Source organism: Nicotiana tomentosiformis, chromosome 7 (assembly GCF_000390325.3).
Source record: "Nicotiana tomentosiformis chromosome 7, ASM39032v3, whole genome shotgun sequence".
NCBI classification, from domain to species: Eukaryota; Viridiplantae; Streptophyta; class Magnoliopsida; order Solanales; family Solanaceae; genus Nicotiana; species Nicotiana tomentosiformis.
Window position 1 is genome coordinate 51,171,352 of NC_090818.1, and position 26,285 is coordinate 51,197,636.

General features: G+C 38.3%; 5 protein-coding genes across 7 annotated transcripts; 4 read left to right on the forward strand and 1 right to left on the reverse strand.

Annotated features, from left to right (window-relative positions):
* The first annotated feature begins 1,156 nt into the window (after positions 1–1,156).
* Positions 1,157–6,845, forward strand: LOC104116951 (probable WRKY transcription factor 20). 3 transcript variants are annotated; one of them, XM_070181526.1, is made up of 6 exons: positions 1,157–1,447; positions 2,818–3,009; positions 4,390–4,909; positions 5,020–5,188; positions 5,260–5,415; positions 6,005–6,845. In XM_070181526.1, the coding sequence occupies exons 1-6, from the start codon at positions 1,193–1,195 to the stop codon at positions 6,480–6,482; spliced, it is 1,770 nt and encodes a 589-aa protein (XP_070037627.1). In that variant the 5' UTR covers positions 1,157–1,192; the 3' UTR covers positions 6,483–6,845. The 3 variants fall into 3 exon arrangements, with proteins under 3 accessions (XP_070037627.1, XP_009626205.1, XP_009626206.1); XM_009627910.4 differs by having other exon boundaries at positions 1,158–1,447; positions 2,818–3,012; XM_009627911.4 differs by lacking the exon at positions 1,157–1,447 and adding an exon at positions 2,294–2,431 and having other exon boundaries at positions 2,818–3,012.
* A 566-nt stretch (positions 6,846–7,411) lies between these two features.
* Positions 7,412–10,341, reverse strand: LOC104116952 (scarecrow-like protein 21). The gene is made up of 2 exons (XM_009627912.4): positions 9,958–10,341; positions 7,412–9,282 (listed from the first exon to the last, which is right to left on the reverse strand). The coding sequence occupies exon 2, from the start codon at positions 9,187–9,189 to the stop codon at positions 7,546–7,548; it is 1,644 nt and encodes a 547-aa protein (XP_009626207.1). The 5' UTR covers positions 9,190–9,282; positions 9,958–10,341; the 3' UTR covers positions 7,412–7,545.
* Positions 10,342–12,058: 1,717 nt separating this feature from the next.
* Positions 12,059–12,448, forward strand: LOC117281656 (uncharacterized). Its single transcript, XM_033661495.1, has one exon. The coding sequence runs from the start codon at positions 12,059–12,061 to the stop codon at positions 12,446–12,448; it is 390 nt and encodes a 129-aa protein (XP_033517386.1).
* A 147-nt stretch (positions 12,449–12,595) lies between these two features.
* On the forward strand, positions 12,596–13,171 carry LOC138895589 (rRNA-processing protein EFG1-like). Its single transcript, XM_070180298.1, has one exon. It carries the CDS (start codon positions 12,596–12,598, stop codon positions 13,169–13,171), a length of 576 nt encoding a protein of 191 aa, XP_070036399.1.
* Positions 13,172–20,593: 7,422 nt separating this feature from the next.
* LOC138895590 (secreted RxLR effector protein 161-like) lies at positions 20,594–21,295 on the forward strand. The gene has a single exon (XM_070180299.1). It carries the CDS (start codon positions 20,594–20,596, stop codon positions 21,293–21,295), a length of 702 nt encoding a protein of 233 aa, XP_070036400.1.
* Positions 21,296–26,285: the final 4,990 nt, after the last annotated feature.

Consider the following 26,285-nt stretch of genomic DNA (forward strand, 5'->3'; position numbering starts at 1 on the left):
AAATTCGATATGGTTCAGTTTTTATCCTTTCGGTTTCGGTTTATTCGGTTCAGTAACTTCTGTTTATTCGGTTTAAATATTAACTAGTGCATAGAGTCATAAACTGTAATATTCTTAATTAAAGTACTCAAAAGTACAAAACTAAAAATATTTGTTGTCAAAAGTTTTGTCCAAAACCATCAAATATCAACCCAGAGAGAGAGAAAACTGTACATAAATGAATAAATTTGATCAATAGAAATGTTTTATTACTTGCTTAAAGTTAATTGATTAACTTGAAAAATAAAGAAAAGTAAAATTGTATTTTTTTTTATGTTTATATTATAATTAATAATATGTGTATTATATAATATAATATATATTTCGGTATGATATCAGTATTTCAGTATTTTATTTTAAAATACCAAATATCATACCTAATACTATTTTTTTAAAACTTAAACCAAATACCATACCGAATGCCAAATACTAAAATTTTTAATTTCGATACGGTAATTCGGTATTTACCAAATTATACACAACCCTAGTTATTATTATAAATATATTTAGAAAAAATATCTGCTGCAATTTTAGTTTCTCTGATATGTTGCATATAATCGGTTAGTTACAATTCATGTAATAAAGTTTCATTGGGGTAATAGAAGTAGAAGTAAAGTATTTAGAAAAATTCGGTATTCAACTACCTACATGTCTCTGTAATACAGATTCAAATAGGCTGATAAATTGTATGATAATAGTTAAATCAATATCAATCTGTCCAATATCTTATTGTGTGATTGACAGATTAATATATTTAAAATTCGATAATCGATAAGCCAAATCGTTAAAAGTAAATAACCGTTCGATCCGCCCGATACCCGCCCAACTCCACCGACCAGCACTATAAATTTATAATTGGGAATTTGGAATTGGCTTTTATGGAGGGTCATTATTGGAAGAACAGTAGTTGGATGGGGACAAAGCAATAAAATCCATATCCCATATCCCAAGTCAACTTGGCGTCGAACCGTCTTTCATCACTGACAATATTAAAGTACGCACGCAAACAATCCACCCTGACCCAAAATTACCAAATTACCCTCATACTAAAAAACCCAAACTACCCCTGCCCGCTGCCCCCGGTCACCTGTTGAGTCACGCTCCTTTTGATTGTGTCGTCTCCTACACACCAAAAACCTCTTCTGAATCGTCAATGGAAGACTCTCACTCACAGTCCCACTCTCACTCTCAGCAGCAACACTCTTCTTCCGAGCAACTCAGAGATGGAATCCCCGCCGTACCTGACGGCGGTTTCAGCTCCGGCGCCGCCGGATCCAGCGGCGGTGCTAAATACAAGCTCATGACTCCTGCTAAGCTCCCGATCTCTAGGTCTACTTGTATCACCATCCCTCCCGGTCTCAGTCCTTCCTCCTTCCTTGAATCTCCTGTTCTTCTCTCTAACATCAAAGTGAGTAATTTTTAAGTTTCTTTTGCTAAAATGTTCCACATTAATTGAAGAAATGTGAGTCATTTTTGAAGTTAGTTAGGGCACTGTGCTTTTTTATTTTTTTAATCGGAGAAATATTGGAATGAATCATAGTAGATCGAGAGGAAGTACGGAGATTGTGACACTAATTAGCTGTTTTATTGGATTGATAAGAAAACGAAGGACAAGCGAAAAGGAAAATAATTAGGGAATCTTAACCACAATTAAGATAATCATAATTAGTTTAACTGTTGTTAAGAGTAAGGTGTATAGTTGTGCTGTCTTCAATTGAGTGAAATGCAAACTACTCGGCTCCCGTCCTGTTTACATGCACCTATTTATTCAAAAAAAAAAATGATCCATTTTTAAATTTGGAAACAATTTAGCTTAAATTTTAAATTCTAACAGATTTTATAATCACACAAATAATCTAAATCCTTTTTAACTTGTTTAGGATAACATATTCCAATTTTTTTTTTTTAAAAAAATCCGTGCCTAATCAAACATTTTCACGCAAATTAGATCGGAGGGAGTATTACGTATAATTTTTTATTTTTTTGCCTTCTTTAAAGTTGTGCTTTGCTTACCTCATAATATACTCTCAGGTGGAGGATTTGAGGAATTTTTTTGATGTGATGGTTGCTTTGTTAAAGTACGGTTTGAATTATTGATTAGATATTTGGTTCTTTTCATAGGCATTACAACTTGTTCCTCTGATTCTTTTTTCCATCTGAGTGCTCATTTAAGAATATAATACTTATTTATCTATAAATATAACTATGCTTTTCTGTGTTAATTGCAACCGTTGGTTCTGATGCTTTACTATATTGGTGCAATATATTGTTTTTTAAATAGAATCGTGCTTCTGGCTTTTACCATAATATATATTCTTTGTTCTTCTGCCTGGAAAAGCTCAGTTAGGCCTCAGTGTTGTTTTTTCACATAATGAATCTTCCTTTTTGCAAGGTGCTCAGCTTTTCCACTATGTTGTTCCCTGGGGAAAGAAGATTTTTATTTTATACATGTTCTGTCCTGATTATGGCATCAGTAAAGTCCCCTAAATATTTGTCTTATTCGGGCGTAAATGCTAATGTTCTGAGTTCAGTGGCTGTTGCATATCAGTAACCTTTTTCACTATCATAAGTAGCATCTATCTGCCTCCACTCAAATGAAAAATTAGCCAGAAAGTGACGCGTGAAAAGAAAAAATTTCTCCCACAAAGAAGCAGAAAATTGAGAAAGTAACAGTAAATAATATGTACCACGTTTGTCTATGCATAAATGCAATTTCCCCTTGGAAAAGAAATTGTGATCAATAACTTAGTCTATTTCATTTACCTATAAAACCTGCAGGCTGAGCCGTCTCCAACTACAGGTTCCTTCTCCAAGCTTCAAGCAGTGCAAGGCTCTGGTGGAAACGCTGCATTCTTATTGACAAGAGGTTATTCCAGTGGCAATACATACAGTGAAAGAAAATCCAGCTGCTTTGAGTTCAAATTTGCTGGTGGATCTAGTTCTACATCTGGATCATTAGCGGCGGAACATGTGGTAATGCTCTGTTGAAATATTATTGATGTTGGATTAGAAAGATAGAACAATACAAAAAGATGACTAGTTGTTTTTTTTGTTTTCTCTTCCTCCCCACCCCCTCAAACAAAGGGCTTTTCAGTATTAGCAGAAAGTCTTCTTTGACAACTGACATATGCTTGATTTAGAGAAATTGAAATTAATTCTGATGTTCTTGGAATTCTGTCTTTCTCAAGTTATGGTGTCTATTTGCCCTTAATTCCAATTGTGTAGGTTTTCGATAGTGTTGTAACATGCTATCAGGATGTGCGCTTTCTTTGATTTGCTAAGGTAGGTGTGTTTCAATATCGAAGAGACTCATGTTTCTTAAAGGGCAACACTCCAGTCCTTTTCAAACAAGTAGAGCAATAGTAATTTGGTTATGTCTGTAAGTTGACAGCAGCATGAGCAGCAGTTGAGTATGTTCATGCATAAAATTAAGGAATGAATTGTTAAACAGGTGATGTGGCCGTCATTTATTTTGCATTGTTAATGATCCCCCTTCCCTGTTTGATGATTTGACACATTACTATAATGACATGATATTCACGTATTCCAAGAATTGGAAGTCATCAAACAAATAAAAATTATAAAAATCATTTAATTTGCAGGGAATGCCCAATAAGTAACTTAATTCTATTCTTCTGTCACCATTAAATTCAAATTAGTATGTATGTTATGCTTAACCAATGTATTAGTCAAAGTAATTTTGTTGAACTTTTAGCAAATCAACATGTAGTATCTAGATGACACAATTTCCATAAGCAGGGAAATGACTGCATTTCCTTGTGCTATTTGCTCAAAGTCCTTTTATTGAACTGAATTTTGTTTTAAAAGAAAAAAAGATACTTTAAATAAATTACAGATGAAGATTGAGCTATTGATAAATGAAATAACGGATTGTAGCTGTCATAAAAGAAATTGATTTTTTTATAAGAAAATTATGATGCTTGTTTTGCACTATTAACGCTTTCTATATCTGATAGTACTGTTTTCTTCCTCTTCCTTCTTGTTTTGTTTTGAATGGCGGGTGGGTGGAAGGGCTTGATGATAGGCATCCTTTATTTACCGACACTTCTAGTTTAAAAGCATCTATTTCCATGTATATCTTAAAGGTTCCAGCAGAGGATGCAAGTGCCTTGCACGCCTTTTTACTTTTTTGGCCTCTTCTAATGGGCTTTCTCTTCTTTTAGATCTCTAAAAAACAATATGTGAATTTATTTCTTGACCCAAAAAAAAAAAGAATTAATTTCTGTTAGTTTATTGAGTACCTTATTTTCACAAAAAGAAAATTGTATTAATTTACTAGTAGAATCTGGTTGTTAGTTCCTACATTCCTAACACACTTCTGTAATCAAGATTTCTACAGGTTTGAACCAACAACCAGATGAGCCATTAAAAGAAGTTCAAGACCAAAGTCATCCTCAATTGGTAGCTACTTCATCTCTAGCTAAGCATGAGATGGCATCATCAAAAGAACTGAGTTTATCTGCACCTATAAATGTTGATGATTCTTCAAAAGAAGAGAGTCTATCTGCACCTATGAATGTTGATGCCATGAATATGAGAAGTCAATCTAATACAAGCATGCAAGTTTCACTTGTTGATCATAAAGATGTATCATCAGTAACTGCTGAGAGATCATCAGATGATGGGTATAACTGGCGAAAGTATGGCCAGAAACTTGTAAAAGGAAGTGAATTTCCTAGGAGCTATTACAAATGTACATACCCAAACTGTGAAGTGAAAAAGATATTTGAGCGGTCACCTGAAGGACAAATAACAGAGATCGTTTATAAAGGTTCTCATGATCATCCTAAACCCCAACTGAGCCGTCGATTTACTCCTGGTGCTCTTATGTCCATCCAAGAAGATAAATGTGAGAAAATAGCTCTTTTAGTATTGTTTCCCTCTCGATGAGCATAAAGTGGTAATTTTGAAAAAAAAAATCTTTAATTTTATTTTGAGTCAATCTTTATCAATTCTCAGTCTTTGTTGAGGACAAGTTCAACACCAATGCCCAGACCAGTAAAATTGAGCCCATTAGTACTCCCGTATCACCTCAGCAAGTGGATGCTGATGGTCCTGAAGGGGCAGTTTCACAGATGCAGGGCACTAATGATGATATGGATGAGGATGATCCATTTGTGAAAAGAAGGTAAAGCTAATGGAAAGCCTTCAATATATTCCCGCTAATAGATCTGATTAAATGGTTAAAACTTTAAGCAGGAAAATGGATGGTGCAGTGGATATAACACCAGTGATTAAGCCAATCCGTGAACCACGCGTTGTTGTTCAAACTGTCAGTGAAGTTGATATATTAGATGATGGGTACCGGTGGCGCAAGTATGGACAGAAGGTGGTCCGAGGCAATCCTAATCCTAGGTATGCAACACTATATGGTTTGTAGTTACTTGAACATATGACCTGTGTTACATGAATGTCGTGTACACAGACACTTAAATGTGGTATGCAACGAGTATTTGACAAAGGTCGTTACTGGTTGTTGGTTAGTCTCTAGACGATCGAGTATTTGGTAGGTGTGTAGTCTAAGAAAATATGATACTTGTGATATCATGCCCTTCTCCTGATGAGAGGCAAAAGCCTAAAAGAGACAATAGGATCCTAAATCCATCAATATCCAAGATCTTGCCGTTGTTGGGTGTTTAATAGGAGTTAGAGACCACTTATTGTGAAATTCATCAAACATTCGCATGTATCATGGTTTATCTACACTAATCCACATACATTACAATTCTTGTAAATCTCTCGTAAGCTTTTGTAACACGTCCATGCATAGAGGGATGCTCTATGGTGGAAATCTGTAGAAGCTATGGGTTTCCAGCATTTTCTTTTCCCTTTAACCTGCGAAGTCCATGCATTTCCAAAATTCTTAATTCACCTTTGAGTTTCTTTTAATATTCTCTAATCATGAGTGGTCAATATTTTTTCTCCCAACTTCCGTGTCATGCAGGAGCTATTATAAGTGCACCAATGCTGGATGCCCTGTCAGGAAACATGTGGAGAGGGCTTCTCATGATCCCAAAGCTGTTATCACCACTTATGAAGGAAAACATAATCACGACGTACCTGCTGCAAGGTCTAATAACCATGAAATGGCAGGATCCACGCCTGTAACTGGCGGTTCAAGGATCAGGGCAGAAGAGACTTACTCTATTAATCTGGATCTAGGTGTTGGTTTTGGATATGGTGTGGAGAATGGGAACAATAGGCAACTTCACACCGTCCATAACCAAGTTCAAGTTTCACGTTCCGGTATGATGGTAGTGCAACCAGCTGCAATTGCAGCGCGCTATGGTATTGTAAATGGTGGCATGAGCCGGTTTGGACCTATAGATAATCATGTGCAAGGACATGGTTTTGAGACTTTGCCTTTACAACCTTCTACTCAATTTCCTCAAAACTATGGAAAGATACTCTTGGGCCCATGATTGTTTCTACCTCCATGTATAAGCTTAACAATAAGAAGCCACCATCTATTTTTTCTTGAATATTGGTGGATTACAAAAGACATCTCTAGTTGAAGTATAGATACTTGCCCTCATACTTCTAGGACCCATCATGCTGTATTATACAACTGCTCAGAAAAATGTTGCACTTCCTTTGTACATACCAACAGTATTTTAGGAAGTGAACAACAGTGGATGTCTGAGCAAATATCCACGCCTCCAATATCTTTATCCCCATGAATAGGCAAATTCTATGTACTGTAACTAGGAGGCAAACACATGGCAAATGTATTTTTTGAAAATAATATGGTAAAGATAATATAAAAGTGCTTTGGGAGACCTTCATCTCTTTCTTTTCCTACACGTGATTGTTATCAATCGTGCAAATGGTGATTGCAGAATCTCCTTTACTGGTTTCCCCTATCGCTCTAGCATACATAACCATAGACGTGCGTTTAATCCCGGCAAGAGGCTATTTGCGGGTTTTAAGTTATATATGCTAACATTCTAAAAACTTTTTATGATATACCAGTGCAATTTAATCAGTTGTGTCCCATTGAGATTTAACCCTTTGTCATTTTGATTCGTCTCTAAAGAAAAAAAAAATTGTTTGTATTATTATAGATCAACTTAACATGATAGTGTCAGTTCACAAAACTTAAAGGAAAGAAATATATAGCAGGATTAGTGTCCAGCCTAAGGATCTTTATAAGTGATAAAAAGGTCTGAATAGAACGAAATGGATATAAGAGATTTATAGTAATAGCTTGCTATAGCTGGTTAAATTGAACTAATGTTGTAAAGAATCTTTATGCCATCGGTGCATATAACTTAAATCTTTCAATTAATTGTCAGCTCACAACCACATGCTGCAGGTACTGCACACCTCAATATCACAATACGATGCAATGTGAGAGAAGAAAAATATGGAACAGATTCTAAGAAGAAGATTATAGTACGGTGCTCTTAACTGAATACAAACAGAAAGGTCTACCTTTTACCATTATCAAGCTAGAAGTTACATGCACCTACTTAGGGTAGGATACTATTTCCAGGCACAAGAGGCAACTAAATCTCGATTCATCCAGCCAAGATAAAGAGCGCCATTTCTCTCATCAAGCGTATAACTTTGGTAGTAATTCTCCAGCAGGGTCTTGATTGTAGCATTTACTGAGGAGCTTAATGGATATGGATTGAACCCAGCCATAAGAAATCGTGACCTCCACCTTTCAAGAAGCTCATGACGCTCCACTCTTTCTGCCCCTTCACATGCTATTATGTTCACAATTTCCCGGGCCAGGCAATGCTGCTCAACGTTGATTCGTTGCTTATGGTCCCTAGGTAGAGCAACATCTATTGATTCAAATATAGATAGGTAGTAGTTCAGTGTCTCCAAAAACCTGGGAAAGAACTGTACTGTATTAGTGTTGGACTCTTGCTCCACTAAGGTCACAATCTTGGGAGACAAGCTCTTAACCATCCTCAGAAGTCTGTCTCTGTGATTTTTAGTGCCAACACTCTCATCAGGCATATGGTGCAAGACAAGTGCAAAATTCACGGCCAATGGTTCGCCAGGCCGAACCTTTAGGTGCTCAATCTCAACATCGGAGCAAGAAGCAGCCACGGAATGAAATTCAAAAGGTACATTGCAAGATGCAGCAATGCTTGATAACCTCCGACCAACAATTTCAATCCCTCCTCCTCTGGCATAAGCCGACGTGGAATCATCAATTCCTGTAATGCGGATTCGTGGGGGTCCACCGGGCCGGGCTGCAAGAGCATGGATTAGGGTGATCCACTGGCTACCCTGAGCAATCTGAAAATCAATTATATGAATTGTGTTCTCTTCTTTCACGGCATCAACAATTGCACCATTTGCCGACAAATATCCAAACTTGAAGTATGGGCAGATTTCATAAAGCAAATGCATGTATGACATTAGCTCAACGCTAGTCGGCTCTTTGCACCGTAGGGCCTTGTAGATGGAGCTTCCTGAGGAGGCCAATCTGGCAACTAATCCTTCCAGCATATACGCTCCTAAGCGTTGCATTGGAGAACCGCAAACTGATACCACTGTGCGTAGTTCTGACATTAACCATTCAGCTGTTACTAAATTATTATCTGCTATTGCTTTAGCACAGGCAATAAGCACTTGTTTCAAATCTCCATTAGGCATCATCTCCATCATATCAACCCATTTATCTGACTCCGACGAAATCTGATTGGCTGCAGCCAATGGAGTAGTATTATATGACTCCAAGCTTTCTGAATCAGGCCCCAGCATTGCAGTTTCGAGTTCCTTTAGCTTGTGCTTCAGGCCAGTACCATCACTAGTGAAGCACGAACTGTTACCTGAAGAGTGGTACGTGTCATTAGGAGAATGATGCATGTCCGAAGGACATGAATCAGAACCTTGGTGCATCATGGAATTGTCACCAGCAAAGAAAGTATCAACAGGAGGAGAATCGGAGACAAGTTCATTAGAATTTCCAGTGGATGATTCAACATAGCAGTATTGGTTGTGTTTTAAGGCAGAGAATTGTGTCTGCTGACCACAATCAGCATAAAGTAATTGGTTGCTATTCGGGTTGTTAATGGAAGGCAGGGAAAAAGATTCTTGATCCTCTACGGGTTGGTTATAGAACCTGTTAAACTCATTGATATCCTTCGCGTTTAGAGAAGGCCTCATTGTGAAATCAATTTAGATATCCAGAAGACAATAGTACCAATTCCAGCATACAACCGGGTTGAAATCGTTAACAGAAAGTTCTCCAGCTCCAAGCTTTAGCATTCACATACATAACAGATAGAAATTATCAATAATGAGTAATGAGGAATCTGAAAAAACACCAACTATAAAGAACAACTCTAACTTAATTTAGGAGTGTAAAGTGTTGCAGAAATGTTTTTGTTCACAAGTCCTAAAAAGCAGTTGGACCAATGTTTTAGGAGCTACCTTTTCTTTTCATAATTTTTTTAAAAAGGTCTAGGTTGAAGGGTTAGGTCCCTACAGCCTTGGCCCTTTAGATCTTCCATAAAAACACTGAAAACCAAAACTTTCATGATTATAAATGAAATTCATTAAAGTCATCTCAGATTTACTGGCAAACAAATAACTCCCATCAACAGAGAATGGAAAAAGCAGTTTCAAATGCTCTATAAAAGTAACAAACAACTGAAGCTTACCACTTGCATACTAACAGCAGATATTAGCTAAACATAAATAAAATAACCCCAAAAAAGAACCAAGAACAAAAAAACGAAAGGGAAGAGTAAGTAAGACGCATAAGGGGTTTCAAGTTTATACAAAAAGATCCAATTTTTTCAAGAATTCAATCTACCTAAATCTTTAGAGGAAAACGGGGTTTTAAGTTTATACAAAAAGATCCAATTTTTTCAAGAATTAAATCTATCTAAATCTTCAGATTATCACATGAAGTAAAAAAGGAAGAAATACCTGATACTCAGAGGAGATATCTTTAAGCAGAAGTCCAACAACACAAGTGAAGCAATTATCAAAAAATGCTAACTTTAAACACGGCATATTCCATTTTGGGAAGCCCTCAAGTCTTGGCCACTAGTGGTGAAGAAGCCAGCTGAAAAAATGACCAATGAAAGTCAAAACAAAATTTCACAGCAATGGGGCCTCAAGGAGAGCATCAATCTTGATTTTCAGCTTTGTAATAATATTCCGGAAAAAATAGTTATGCTGATTTTCGTCGCTTAACTTCAGAAGATATTTTTAGTCAGCATTAAACGTACAATAATCATTGACTATTTGACTCCATAATATGGATTAAGGAGTAGCGAGGTAGGCGAGTGCAACATTAGCTGAAGGCCCAAAAAAAAAAGTTACATGGTGTTTGCATTAAATAAATAAATTACAAAATTTTGTGTGGTTATACATTGTTTATCAGTTAATCTTAATTAGATAGTACTATGTATTCTTATTTCTTACAATATTATGATTAAATTTACTGATAATATTAAATGCGAGAAATCAGAAACTTTTGACTGTTACAAGAACCCCATACCTAACTCCGCGGCAAAAGAATAACTATCGCATTTATTATTAGCAAATTAATGCCAACCTTTGGCCATCTCCTAATAGTAAATAATGTTCTACGTTAAATAATCTCCATTCGTTGTCCATAACTGACCGTCTTACTTTCTCTCTTCTTAAAATTGTAGTAGTATCTGTTTTTAAAGATAAACTTTTTAGCAACACTTGTAGTTTGTCATTACTCAAGGAATTTAGTATAATATTGCACCTACTTTTGTTTAAACAACATTCAAATTATTCAAAAGAAAAAGTTTTTTTCCAATTTCATTTGGTATATCCAACTCTCCTTTTGTAATAACTGCATCTAAACAACAGAACACACTTTCACTGGATGAAGAGAATACTGTATTTCAAATTTAACAATTAAGTAGCAACTATTTCTTTCTATCTTTTATTTTTGTAAAGGCAATTTGTTTATATTTGATAAGTTATGTGCCTTGTTATGTTTTGATAATCTAACAAGTTTAATGATTAGAACCAGATTGGGAACCTGTTACACATACTCAAGGTGCCAAAACACAACAACTTTCAAATCGGGCACAAGTTCAACAGCTAGAATCAAAGAGACGACAGAGGGAACATATAGACATTAGTTCCCCTGCTGACTGTACCAGTCAACTGCTCACAGCTGTAAAGTCGATGCAACTGTTCCTCTGCACACACGCAACAATGTGAACAGTGCAACAGTCACCTTATGGGGAATGCCTTGTACCAGATATTTGCTTGCATCATCCAAGTGACATCACTTGGATAGTATTAACATGAAGCAATGAAGAAAATATACACGTGCACATCCGATAATTAATCAAGTTTCCTCTCAAGTGTGTTGTCATCTTGCAAGTAACTTGCAGGCTTCAAGAGCAAAGAACAACATAACGAAGGACCGGTTTCCAACATTGTGTTATTACATGTCCTTAGTTGTGTTGCACCTTTGTTAGAGTGATTTACTTGTAATTCCTACTTAGCTTAGTTAGAAGCATTGTCTAGGAAACCATTTGTAAAACCATAAACCTTGTGTTTGTGTCTTGGCTAGAGTTAATCGAGTTGTGAGCTTTGTAATAGAGTTATTACAAAGAGGCTTGTAATGGAGTTATTACAAGTGAGTGAGAGATTAAGAGTTTAATTCCTAAGTAATAATAGGTTGTAATCTAAAAGTTGCTCGGTTAGTGAAGTTGAAATCCTACGAGTGAAGGTCATGGTTTTTAATCCCGCGAGCTGGGAGTTTTCCATGTAAAACTCTGTTGTGTCACTTACTTATCTCTTATTGTGTGTATTCTATGGGAACTGATAGAGAACTAGGTTCTCTATTCAGTTTGGTGGACCCTAAGTTTCTATCAATTGATATCAAAGTAGGTTCTTTCTATCAGGCTAACACCTAGAAAGGATCCAAATGGCTGCTCCACCAAACTTTGAAGAAGGTCAATCAACCTACAGACCACCTAGATTCAATGGACAGTACTATAGATAGTGGAAGACAAGGATGCATGATTTTATCATGGCTGAAGATTCAGAGCTCTGGGATGTTATCTGTGATGGTGCCTTCGTCCCAATGAAAACCATTGGTGAACCAGCAGTGACAGTTCCCAAGACAAGGAAGGAGTACAATGATGTTGAGCGCAAAGCTATAGAGAAGAACTTCCGAACAAAAAAGATTCTCCTCTGTGGTATTGGACCTGATGAATACAACAAGATCTCTGCCTATCAATCAGCCAAGGAGATCTGGGACTCTCTCCAAACGGCACATGAAGAAACAACTCAAGTCAAGCAGTCGAAGATCGACATGCTAACCACTGAGTATGAACTCTTCAGGATAAAGGATGATGAATCCATTAAGGATATGCACACTCGATTCACCTCTATCATCAACGAGCTCTACTCTCTATGAGAGATTATTCCAAGGAACAAACTTGTTAGGAAAATACTCAGTGTATTACCTAGTTCCTGGGAAAATAAAGTAAATGCTATCACGGAGGCAAAGGATCTGCAAAAGTTGACCATTGATGAACTCATTAGAAATCTAAAGACCTATGAAATGAAGAAGAAGAAGGACCATGAAAGAAGAGAGCCCAAAAAGGAGAAGAACCCGGTCCTCAAGGAAGACAATAACGATTCAAGTGGTGAGGATGCTGACATGGCCTACCTGACGAAGGGATTTCAGAAAATGGTTCGTAGGAATGGAGGCATTCCAAAAAGGGGAAGCTCCAACAAGCCAAAAGGCTATGACTTGTGTCATAAATGCAGTAAGCCAGGACACTTCATCAAATACTATCCTCTCCACAAGCAAGACTCGTACAAGCACAATACAGACAAAACCGTCAAGATGAACTCAGTTCCTGACAAAAGATTCAAGAGAAAAGAAACCGCTAACAATGTGGTGAAACAAGCTCTTGCTGCATGGGAAAATTCTTCCAGCGAATCTGGAGAAGATGATGAACAGGGTGATACCTCCATGATGGCAGTTGAAAGTGAAGCAGCTGAATATGACTCTATATTTGCCCTGATGGCAAAATCTGTCGATGATGAAGATGATGATGATGATGATGATGATGATGATGATGATGATGATGAGAGCAGTGAAAGGAATCAGCCAGAAATAGTATATGGATAGTGGTTGTTCTAAGCATATGTCTGGAAGCATCGATGATTTCCTTTCACTCAAAGCTCTGCAAGGAGGGAGTGTGTCCTTTGGCAATGGCAAAAAAGGATACATTATGGGAGTAGGAAGAATTGGAAAGACGCTCACTCACTCAATTGAGAATGTGTATTATGTAAATGGCTTGAATATAGCCTACTGCGTGTCTCTCAAATCTACGACAAAGGAAACAAAGTGGAATTTGTGTCAAAAACCTGTACAGTCACAAATTTCGTGACTGGTGAAGTGGTTCTGGTGGCAAAAAGATACAAAAATATTTATGTTATTGATTTTGAATCCTTGCACAATGGGTATCTTACATGCTTGAGTGGCAATGCCGAACTGTGGCACAGAAGATTGGGCTATGCAAGCTTTACATTGCTGAACAAATTGGTCAAGAATGACCTGGTTCATAGGCTGCCTAAGTCAAGTTTCAAAGATCACAAGGTGTGTGATGCATGTGTAAAAGGAAAGCAAGTCAGGTCCTCCTTCAAACCCAAAAAGGAAGTGAGTACCTCAAGGCCACTTGATCTCCTCCATACGGATCTATGTGGGCCTATGAGGGTGCCAAATAGAGGAGGAAAGAAGTACGTTTTCGTCATAGCGGATGACTACTCCAGATTCACCTGGACTTTGTTCTTCAGAACCAAGGATGAAACTTTTAAGTGTTTGCTGCTTTTGTGAAGAAGAGCCATAATGTCGTGAGTCTAAGATCTGATCACGGCACAAAGTTTGATAACGCAAAATTCGATGAATTTTGTGCTGAAAATGGTATAAGTCATAATTTTTCAGCTCCAAGAACACCCCAACAAAATGGTGTTGTGGAGAGGAAAAATAGGACTCTTGAAGACATGGCAAAGACAATGCTAATTGACAGTGATGTTGCAAAAAGTTTCTGAGCAGAGGCAGTCAACACTGCGTGCTACTTAATGAACAAGTGCATGATCAAGTCTCTCTTGAACAAAACCCCGTATGAACTGCTGAACGGGAGAAAACCCAATCTAACACATTTGAGGACGTTTAGCTGCAAATGCTTCATTCTCAATAATGGGAAGGAAGCACTGGGAAAATTTGATGCCAAAAGTGATGAAGGAATCCTTCTTGGCTATTTATCACAAAGCAAAGCCTACAAGGTCTACAACAAAAGAACTCAATATGTTGAGGAAAGCATACATGTGATCTTTGATGAATCACACCACCTATGTGACAAAGATTCACATGATAAGGTTGATCAGGATGGAGAGCAGTCAAAGGTTCCTGCTGAAGTCATTGATATGGCAAATGGAAAGGCTAACATGATGAGTCAGGTCAAGGAATAAAATGAAGATGGTGCAGCTAACTCTCCAACTGATACAGAGGAACATGGTCCCTCAATCACAACAACTGAAGCAGAGAACAGAGTTATTGATACCATGCAAGGAACTCCTGATGCTGAGTAGAGAAGTGACACTCATGTCAACAATGGATCTCATTCATAGGAACCTGGATCCTCTCGTAATGAGATTCAGGCGTGAACAAGAAACACAAAAGTTCACACCCTCTTACTCCTCTTGACTAAGGGATTCAAACCTTATCAAGTCAAGAAACGATCATGCCCCAACCTCAGGAAGTGCGACCGACACTCAACCGAGTGAACCCGGTCGAGCAATCTTGTTAGATACTTTCTACCCAACTCACCCATGATCAAGAGAAGACATGATTTCATTAATTAGATAGTAGGAAGATCATATATACAATACTAAATCGTCTCATTGGTTACATCATTTTTAAGTTTCAAGATACACACATTCTTATGATTCGAGTGGAACAAGAGATCAAAACACAACATAATCTATTTGAATTTTGTAGCACCCATATACAACCCACATAGTATCTACAGAGCATCTAAAAGATACAAAAGAGTGTTATGATAGTGCCGGCAACAAGGCCCCGGCTATACCTCGAGACGTGATAATAATATGAACAAAAGATATAATACGTGACCCAGGGATGAAGCGGAGCTCACCAAGTCTGCTGGGAAGAGGATGTACCACTATCGCTGATTAACACTGCCTGCTATGGAACCACCTGCATCTATTTAAAGATGCAGTGCCCCCGGCAAAAGGGACGTTAGTACTGTCGAATAGTACTAGTATGTAAAACTAAGCACCATCTCAATAGAATGAATAACAATACAAGGGGGAACAATCAAGTATTCAATAAGAGCTTCAAATAATGCTAAAACGTCAAGTTAAAGATCACATAAGTTTTCAAGTCAATTTCCATGTTATTAGGTTGGGTGATCTTTAGTGCCGATATACCATAATTCACAATGCCACCATATTCTTATACAGAGTCCGATCATGATCCGATTGGCTGGGTCGTCTCATTTGAGACATCAACCATAACCACAATTTCATTATAATTTCCAGCACATTCACCACCATGTGTGCGACATGGCATCCGATCACGGCCTGATCGGCTAGGACGTCTCACCCGAGACATTCCCTTTTTCAACCAATCATCTCACATCATACTTCTTTAATATCCTTTCGATTCATTGGCATTAGTGGTCACAATTATAAAGTCATTCTTGGCACTTGGCCGTATTTCATAATTCCAGTTCCCCTTTCCATATTCAAACATCATTATCATTAACAACAACAATAAGGCTTCCCATTCAAGACATTAAATTCAGATATGAGCAATTTGGGAATCTTAGGCACATAGAGGCGTTTCATACAATTTGGCATAACAACCTTTATTCGATCTTGACATGAAGTCTTAATATTTCTAACACATATTCCACATTTTGAACACATCCTCAAATGGCAAGATGACATGATGAAGCATGTAGAATAAATATTGAACATACATCCTTCAACACAAACACATTAGGAATAGCCAATTCTATAATGATCAATTTGGGACTTACACCAATTACATGAACACAGTGGGATTCGATTCTAAGAAGAATGAGGTTTAGCCAACATACCTCAATTGAGCTTCCTTAACTCTAAAATGATCTGAAATTCTTAGCAACTTCAATCTATTTTAGAAATATAACAAATTGAACTAAAAATTAGGAGGATGATCATGGTTCTAGCTCATTGAGAATTTTATCAAACACTAGGTGTGCATTAAGGTTTCAAGGTCCTTTTATGGAGGATTCCATCATCCCACAACCCACTCTTTACCATTTTTAGCTCACAACCGTCCCACATTTTTTGATAACACATGCATGCAATATAACAACACCCAATAATTATCTTTCTAATTATCCCCTTTTTAGTAGATTTTTAAAATTAAGAGGTAGGACATAGATTCTTACCTTTAGGATGAAGACTTTCTTGATGTTCTTCAAGGATTGAGCAAGAATTGTTGGATATTAGGTTAAAGGTTACTTCTCCACTCTAAGAACTCTTTCTCACTCTAAAAATATTAGAAATATGCTCAAAAATATTAGAATTGTTGGCATATGTTTTAACGAAATAGGGTCGGGTTTAAAAAATCCCAAAATGAAGCTCCGGAACAGGGTATGCGGTCGCATATGCGACCGCATAATGCTTATGCGGTCCGCAGAATAGGCTGCATAATTGCCCTCAAGAACTGGGAAAATCTGACTCGGCCTGCGGTCATTATGAGGCCCACAGACCTGTTCTGCGGTCGCATAATGCGCCGCAGAACCTTTCTCTGAAAAATCTCAAAGCTGGATATGCGATCAAAGTGTGGCCCACGAAATGATTTTTCGGTCGCATAATGGGCCGCGAAAATGACATAAAAAATGGCCCAAAAGACTGTCTCTCTACGACCATTATGCGGTCTGCAGAGTGATTTTGCGGCCGCATAGTGGGCTGCAAAAGTGCATTTCTTCTGCCCAAATTTTTTCTTTACTTTCCAGTGCATTGCTCAACCCAAAAAGTTTGAGCCGCGTCGAGCTTGCTTGCCGCGAAGAATTTACACAATCCTCAAACATGTAAGCATAGTTCGGCACCACGAAATATTATTTTTCCTTTGCCAAAATCTTACGGGGCCTTACATTCTCCCCCACTTAGGATCATTCTTCTTTGAATGAGGGTCAAAATCTATTATTAGCATCAAATGTGGCCCAACTGTTAATTCACGCTCACTAGTAGTTTCAAAATTTAGCTAACTCCCTAAATTTCCAAAATTTTCGCCAGAGTTTCCCCTGTAGCTGGGCCTATCCACCTGTCAGAGAACCCCAGAAACACATCCTAACAACATAGACATAAACCAACGACGTAACATAATACAAAACAACACCAATTGTGGCCTCACATACAATATATTTAGAAAGAAGCACCTTTACATTAACTGAACTAGCGATACAAGAATCCATAGGCGACAATTTTATAGAAAGGTTACATAGCTTATACAAACAAGTAAGGATACTTCTTTTTCATCTCTTCCTCGGCCTCCCAAGTAGCCTCTTCAACCTACTGGTTTCGCCATAGCACTTTCATGGAGGCAATTTCTTTATTTCTTAACTTTCGGACTTGCCGATTAATAATAGAAACCAGAATCTCTTCATACGTCAATTCCTTATTAACCTCAATAATCTCAACTGGAACAATGAGTGTCGTATCTCCAACTACTTTCTTCAACATAGAGACGTGAAATACTGGGTGCACTAATGACATCTCAGGTGGTAGCTCAAGCTTGTACGCCATCTCACCGATCCTATGAATGATTCTGTACGGTCCGACATACCTCACACTCAATTTTCCTTGAAACACATAGACGCCCTTGGTACCTTAGTGTACCATCATCCATGCCAAGAGAAAAGGCCATTGTCTTATGTTTATGAATCCCCTCTTTTAGTTGTGCCAATAATGGATCGTTGTACTGTTTCTCTTTGACTTCCACGACAAGCAATGATTAAGCCCTGTTTTGCATAATTACCCCTCCTTCAATGGAGTCTGCAAGATGAACTCCCAAGCTAGCTAACTGGTGAACCTTTGACATGCCTCCAAGTGAGCCAAACTACCCATATATTTCCGGCTAAGAGCATCCGCCACAACATTGGCTCTCCCGGGGTGATACAGAATATCGATGTCATAATCCTTGAGTAACTCAAGCCATATTCTCTGCTTCAGATTCAACTCCTTTTGTTTGAAAATATATTGAAGACTCTTGTGGTCCGTGAATACATCCACATGGACCTCATACAAATAATGACGCCAAATCTTTAATTCAAAAACCATCGCCGCAAGTTCTAAGTCATGTGTTGGGTAGTTCTTTTCATGATTCTTGTGTTTCCTAGAAGCATAAGGTAAAACCTTTCTGTGTTGCATTAACACACACCCAAGCCCGATCCTTGAAGCATCGCAATAAATCACAAACCTATTTGTACCCTCTGGCAGGGTCAACATCGGCACCGTAGTCAATCTTGATTTCAACTCGTGGAAGCTCCTTTCACAAGTATTAGACCATTGGAACTTAATCGCTTTCTGAGTCAATATAGTCAACGGAGAGGCAAGGGTAGAGAACCCCTCCACAAACTTCATGTAATACCCTGTTAAGCCCAAGAAACAGTGAATCTCGATTGGCATTGTTGGTCTAGGCCAATTCTTCACCGCTGCAATCTTTTGAGGGTCAACCTTAATTCCTTCTCTAGAGACAACATGACCCAAGAATGTGACAGACTCGAGCCAAAATACACATTTTGAAAATTTTGCGTACAATTGGTGCTGATGAAGAGTCTGCAAAACTGCCCTAAGATGATCGGCATGGTCCTCTCGACCTCGTGAATACACAAGGATATCGTCAATGAATACTATCACAAAGAAATCGAGAAAAGGCTTGAAAACCCGATTCGTAAGATCCATGAAAGTTGTCGGGGCATTTGTTAGCTGAAAAGACATTACCAGAAATTCAAAGTGCCCATACCGGGTCTTGAAAGCTGTTTTTAGAATATCCTGCTCCCTGATCTTCAATTGGTGGTACCCGGACCGTAAATCAATTTTGGAGAAGTGCCTAGCGCCCTGCGCCTAGTAACTGATCAAACAAGTCATATATTCTTGGTAATGGGTATTTGTTTTTTATTGTGACTTTATTGAGCTATCAGTAGTCAATACACATCCTCAGTGATCCATCTTTCTTCCTCACAAAGAGAACCAATGCACCCCATGGTGACATACTGGGTCAGATAAACCTTTCTCTAATAAATCCTTCAATTGTTCCTTTAGCTCCTTCAATTCTGCTGGTGCTATCTTGTAGGACGGAATAGATATAGGTTGCGTGCCTGGCATCACATCAACCCCAAAATCAATTTCCCTGTCTTGTGGGATCCCAGGGAGTTCATCCGGAAAGACTCCCAGAAATTCATTCACAACAGGCACATACTCAAGTGTAGGTGCCTCAGCATCGGTGTCCGTAACCCGGACCAAATGATAGATACACCCCTTATTAATCATCTTTACATCTGGCTCGTCCTGTAATCATTATACGGCCCACAGACCTATTCTGCGATCGCATAATGCGCCGCATAACCTCCCTCCAAAAAATTTCAAAGTTGGATATGCGATCGGAGTGTGGCCTGCGAAATGGTTTTGCGGTCGCATAATGGGCCGCGAAAATGACATAAAAAATGGCCCAAAAAACTGTCTCACTCTGCGACCATTATGCGGTTCGCAGACTGATTCTGTGGCCGCAGAAGTGCATTTCTTCTACCTAATTTTTTTCTTTACTTTTCAGTGCATTGTTCAACCCAAAAAGTCCGAGCCGCGAAGAATTTATACAATCCTCAAATATGTAAGCCCAGTTCGGCACCACGAAATATTATTTTTTCTTATGCAAAATCTTACGGGGCCTTACAGAAACTCACTTGCCTTATCAACCTTCCTCTCTCAAATTGAGCCCGAAAATATCAAGGAAGCGTTGAAATATGCTGACTCGATTACTGCTATGCAAGATGAACTCTATCAATTTTAGAGAAACAATGTATGGCACCTGGTTCCTCGACCCTCAGACAGAACTGTTATAGGAACTAAGTGGGTGTTTAGAAACAAACTTGATAAGTTTGGGAACACAACAAGGAACAAGGCAAGGTTAGTAGTTCAAGGCTACAATCAAGAAGAAGGGATCGACTATGATGAAACTTTTGCTCCAATTGCTCGAATGGAGGCCATCAGAATCCTCATTGCCTTTGCATCTCATATGGAATTCAAATTGTTCCAAATGGATGTCAAAAGTGCATTTCTGAATGGATATCTAAAGGAAGAAGTCTTCGTCAAACAACCACATAGTTTTGAATGTCATGAACATCCTGAGCATGTATTCAAACTTGACAAGGCATTATATGGATTGAAGCAGGCCCCTCGTGCATGGTAAGAAAGGTTGTCCAAATTTCTCCTTGAAAATGGATTTACAAGAGGAAAAATCGACAACACCCTATTTATGAAGAAACAGGAAAATAACCTGCTCATTGTGCAAGTTTATGTTGACAATATCAATTTTGATGCAACAAATGATTCCCTGTGTGAAGAGTTTGCAAAGCTCATGGGAAACGAGTTTGAAATGAGCATGATGGGGGAATTAATTTTTTTCTTGGGGCTGCAACTTAAGCAAACTCCTAAGGGCACAATGATAAATCAGCAGAAGTACATTAAAGAGATCCTAAAGAGATTTGAGATGGAAAGTTCAAAGATCATAGATACTCTTATTTCCACTGTCACTCGTCTGGACGTGGATGAACCTGGTTTTCCTGTGAACAAAATCATGTATAGAGGTATCATTGGTTCACTCTTGTATCTCACAACTAGTAGACCTGATATCGTATTCAGTGTGGGAATATGTGCTAGATTTCAGTCTAGTCCAAACGAATCTCATCTGAACGTTGCCAAGATAATTCTAAGGAATCTCAAAGGAACGCAGGACCTGGTTCTCTACTATCCTTCAGGAGACAATTTCGACTTAATTGGGTATGTTGATGCTGATTATGCTGGTTATCTGGTGGATAGAAAGAGCACATATGGCATGACATATTTTTTGGGATCGTGTCTGATTTCATGGGGTGCCAGGAAACAAAATTATGTGGCACTTTCAACTGCAGAAGCTGAGTATGTGACAGTTGTCTCTTGCTACGCTCAACTGTTGTAGATCAAGCAGCAGCTGGAGGACTTTGGTGTATTTTCTGATTGCATGCCATTACTGTGTGATAATACCAGTGCTCTAAACATGTCAAAGAACTCGGTTCAACATAAGAGAACAAAACACATTGATGTGCGGCATCATTTTCTGAGAGACAATGTTGAAAAGGGTCTCATTTGCATGAAGTTCTGCAAAATAGAAGACCAAGTAGCAGATATCTTCACCAAAACACTGAGCAGAGAACACTTTAAAAAAAATCGATTGGCATTGGGGTTGATGAAATTGAACTAAACACCAGGTCCCTCAATGATTGGCTATGAAAGAATGAACAGGTAAAAACAGTTAAAAAATATTTTCTAGCAAGTTCTAACTCATCTCTATACCATTTCAGGTAGACACGCATGGAAACTACAGAGCAAACAAGTAGCTAATGACATTGTATCTTGGTAAAAGGATGAGGCTCACATTTACAAAACTAAGTCAGGGAACCTGGTTCCCTTGACACAGGTTAATAGTTCCTTTGTATTCTCATGCATATTTTTAAACGACTATAAAAGTGTCACATCATTAAAAGGTTCAGTTTGTCTCTCTCTCTCTCTCTCTCTCTCTCTCTCTCTCTCTCATCTCTTAGAACTCAAATGTCACACCCGTTACTAAATGACCCACCTACCCGCTGATTCGTACCCATTTGTAACCGGTCTCTCACTTCCCTTAAACTAAACCCAAAAGCTATCTCTTTCCTCACTATCCATAGCAAAGCCAAAAATTCCCTTTTCTCTCTCAAAAGAAATACTTTTCTTCTCGTGTCCTTACTACAGATCTCTACTATGTCTCAAAATCTAGAAGTTTTAAACGTCTCTAGTGTAGTCCCCACTATGTCCTCGTCTCATGAAGCACAAGAACGAGAATCGGAGTACCCTCTGTCACCTAGTCCAAACCTCATACCAGACTAACAACCACCTTCTACTTCTTCTCCAACCCAATCGAGTTCTGGTTCTCACTGCAGTTGCAAGATTAGAACCCCAAATGATTCGTTGTTGCAACCTCTCCTTCTGCCTCGTCGGAAAAAATGGCAGAAGCTGAAATAATAGACGGAGATGAAGGTCAAGAAGTTTCTAGTCAGAAGGTTGGGTAGAGTGATGAAGCCCAACAAGATGTGGTTTGTTGTAGTGAAGTCTCAGCAGCGCCTATTTCAAGCTTTGATTTGAATATTGTCAACCCTACATGTAATGTTCCTCTTGTGCCCTTTGATTCTACTTTGGAGGTAAATGAACAAGAAGCCACTGAGAATATATTGTTAATCGTTGCAGAGGGAGGTTTGGTTGGTGGTTATGAGGGTGTTAATGAGACCATTGGGTCTCAGGGGGATGGTGAAGGTCATCAGGAAGAGGGTAGGGAACTTGTGCCTCTTGAAAATCTGGCACCTGATAGTACTACTGGGGAAACAAATGAGGGACCTGATCCCTTAGCACAAGAGGAGCCATCTTCTCCTACCTGAGATGAAACTCCCTACTCTTAGAAAGAGCCCCAAGTCAGTACTGATCTTTTCTCTCTCCTCACTTCGATGCTGAGCCGTTAAACATGGTCTTTCTTGAGATGAGATCTCTTTCTAAAGAAGAAAAGGAAAACGGTGAGGAGGATTATGACAATGTGTCTGTTGCAAGATTTATTGTAGCTAGGAGTGGAAGGGCTTCTCCCAAAGAGACCACTCTTAAAATACCTACCACTAGACTGCAAAAACAGGAAGCCCTTGAATCTGTTCTGAAGAAAAACAAAGAAGAGAAGAAAAAGATGAGGTTGGTGAAAGGGGGAAAGCTTGTAGATGAGGAAGAAGTGCTTCCAACACTTGTTTTTGATGTTGATGATAAAAAGGGGAATGAGGAACCTGCTTCCTTAATTTGTAGGTCATCTAAGAAACCTGTAATTCCAAAACCTAGGAGATAGCCTTATATGAAAGCTGTGGAAGTAGAAAATGTTGAGGTAGACAAGTCTGGTGAGAAGGTGTCTAAGAAGTTTGGTGAAAAATTGTGTGAGAAGTCTGCAAAGAATGAGAAAAGTGTGAGAAAGTATGTGAAAAGAAAGCTGGTGAAAATGAGGAACCTGGTTCCTCCAAGAAGGCCAAGGTAGTTGTGGCCAAGGATGAAGGAAGAGAAAACCTGAGGAAACAGAGTGTGTTATGGGGCAAAACATTTGCCCATTATATTCTCGACATGACATGGATGCGCCAACTTGTTGATATTTATGAATTTCGACAGTGGACAAACTTTCTCACCAATGAGATCCCTAAGGTGTATGAGAAAGAAATGCGTAGCTTCTAGTAAACATGTTCACAGTGGAAGATGATAACATCTGTTTGAAGGTCAACAATGTAGACTTTATGATGGACGAGGCTATGTTGGGGAGCATTTTGGGAGTGCCTACTGAAGGAATATCATCCATTGAGGGGACTTGTTCTTCCAATTCAGAAGTATCATTCTGAAGGATGATGCAGTTTAGCAAGGGGAACGGGTGCACAAGAAGGCCCTCCTTCCAGTGTATCAACTGTTGTTCGAGATGGTGAACAAGGATTTGCTTCCACGTGCATAAATGTGTTCCATTACATCAAGAGCAGACTTGTTCCTAATGGAAGCACTAGATGCCTACACTATTATCAATCTTCCTAGACTCATGATAGAGCACATGAAGAAAGTGGCAGATCTTAAGGATGGTAATCATGGGTTGCCCTACGGGTTCTTACTCACCAAGGTGTTTAACTACTCCAAAGTCCCTTTTGGAAAAGCAACAGTAGGAACTCACAAGCAAACCTTCTCCAAAACCACCTTAGAGGAGTGTGAGTGCAATGATAAGAAATAAGGGGTTGGCAGCAATTCCACTATTTCTCAATTGATTGATGCTCAGAATGCTGCCAATGAAGAGATAAGGAAGTTGAAGGCACGAAATGTTATTCTTGAAGGGCAGCTTTGTAAGCCCAGTTAAAAATTTCCTAATGATTTAAGATTTTAAAGTACGCCAGTGGTATTTGAGGATAATGTATTCGAGTATTAAAGGAGACCTATGGATAGGACCACATCATTTTGAAATGAAAATATATGTTTAAGGTGTATTGGAACATACTAAGGAGTTTTGTGAATGGCAAAAATTTGTGTGGAACAAGTTGGATACATTAAGTGGAAAGGATGTCTCAATTCGCACAACATCCTACTTCAAACGTATGCCGCTATAAAACTATAAAGACTTAAGAGGTGATCTACCTATCAAATTAAATCCCTTCGAGTCTAGTTTCCAACTCATCAAACCGTTCGTTATTTGGATATTCTTACAGAAAGTTATGGCCATTTTACCGGACCTATGTTATATGCATGCCCAGATGTGGGGCCGCGCATATTAGAGGGTATTCATCCTCAGGTGCGCGGCCAGATGCGTGGTCACTTTCCAAGGTGCACGGCCGCGCACGTAGGAGCCCATTAAATAACCCCAAGAACGGGTAGAAAGTGGGGCTAAGTCATTTCTTCAAGACTAGGTCTTTCTCTCCATCACCCATCCGGCCAAGGCTTCCAATACACACCTAAAGTGGGTTTTTATGATGATTTCACTTCTCAATCACTAGTTACAACAACGTTTTGATTGGATTCTATAGGATTTCTTCAAAATCTCAAGAACACCCCAAAAGTTATCTTTCAAGATTTGGTTTACAAGAGGTATGTCCACCATCTCTAACTAATCTATGGTGATTATTTATGTATGAAATATGTGTTATGACTATGGGATGGTGGTTGGAAGCCATAAGTGCCTAACTTAGGTTGTGTTGGTATCGTAGAGATTGTAAAATGGTTTAATTGGTGAGATAAATGGTTTGGGATTAAATTGTTGTACATGCATGTACTAATGAAAGGTGTGGATGGCCTAGAGGCGATTGTGAGGTGAATCATAGGTGTGGAAGGTGGTTGTTAAGTCAAGAAATTCCATTGGAGGGGGTTGTATAAATATATGCACACTAGATGTTTGATAAAAAGTCTAAATGACTTAAAGTATAGAAATCTTGCTAATATTGGTGCAATTATGTTGCATTGTTGTAGGTTGAAGTTGTTTAGTGTGGTGCAACGTCGTAATATTATTAAGGGGTGAATTACAGGTATATTGGCTAAACTACTCTTTTAGAAATGAATTCCATGATGTTCCTGTAAGTTTCAAGTATTGTTGACTCAAGTTCCTAATTCCCATGTTCCGAGTTGTTCCTAATAAATTCGATTATCCCGAGTAAACAAAGTGTCAAAAGATGTATGCATTCAAAATATGTTCCAATTATCACATTATGTTATCCTCCGGGAATGTGTTCGAGAATGATATGTGCATAAAAATGTTATGGTTTTGAGTCGTGTTTCAGATAAAAGTTATGATGCCAAATTATGGGAGAATAACTCGATATGCTTAAGACTCTTAATTGCTCATATGTGTACCTAAAGTCTTGATTGGAAATGTCTTGTTGTTGATAATATATAAAGATGCTCGAAAGTGAAAGAAGTGAGTTGGTGATATAAAGTGTGGCCACCATGCCAAGAATAAAAATTTTTCTTGTGACTAGTGGTGCCAATGAAATAAGATGATGTGAGAAAGATTATGAAATGAGCTTTGATTCAACTATTCCAAAATTACTTCAAAAGTAGATTTGCCTAAAAGCTTATGTCCTCAAGTCATGCCCTAATGTGGCTTTTTTAACTAATGCTATGTTTTGTGAGTATTTTCAATGTGTTTTGCGTTCTTACATATTCGTGAGTGGAAATTGTGTTTTACCCTTTTTGGGGAAAAGTATTTCAAGAATAAATGGTGTGTTACTTGTTTATAATTTTAACTTGTATTTTGATTGCCAATCATTTTACTCCATTTATTTTGAAAAGAAATCCACTGTGTTTAAAGTCTTCATTACTAATGAACCTAAAGTTGTGATTTTCGGATTATTCTATTTGTTAATATTTATGATGATGATACATGAAAGAAAAGT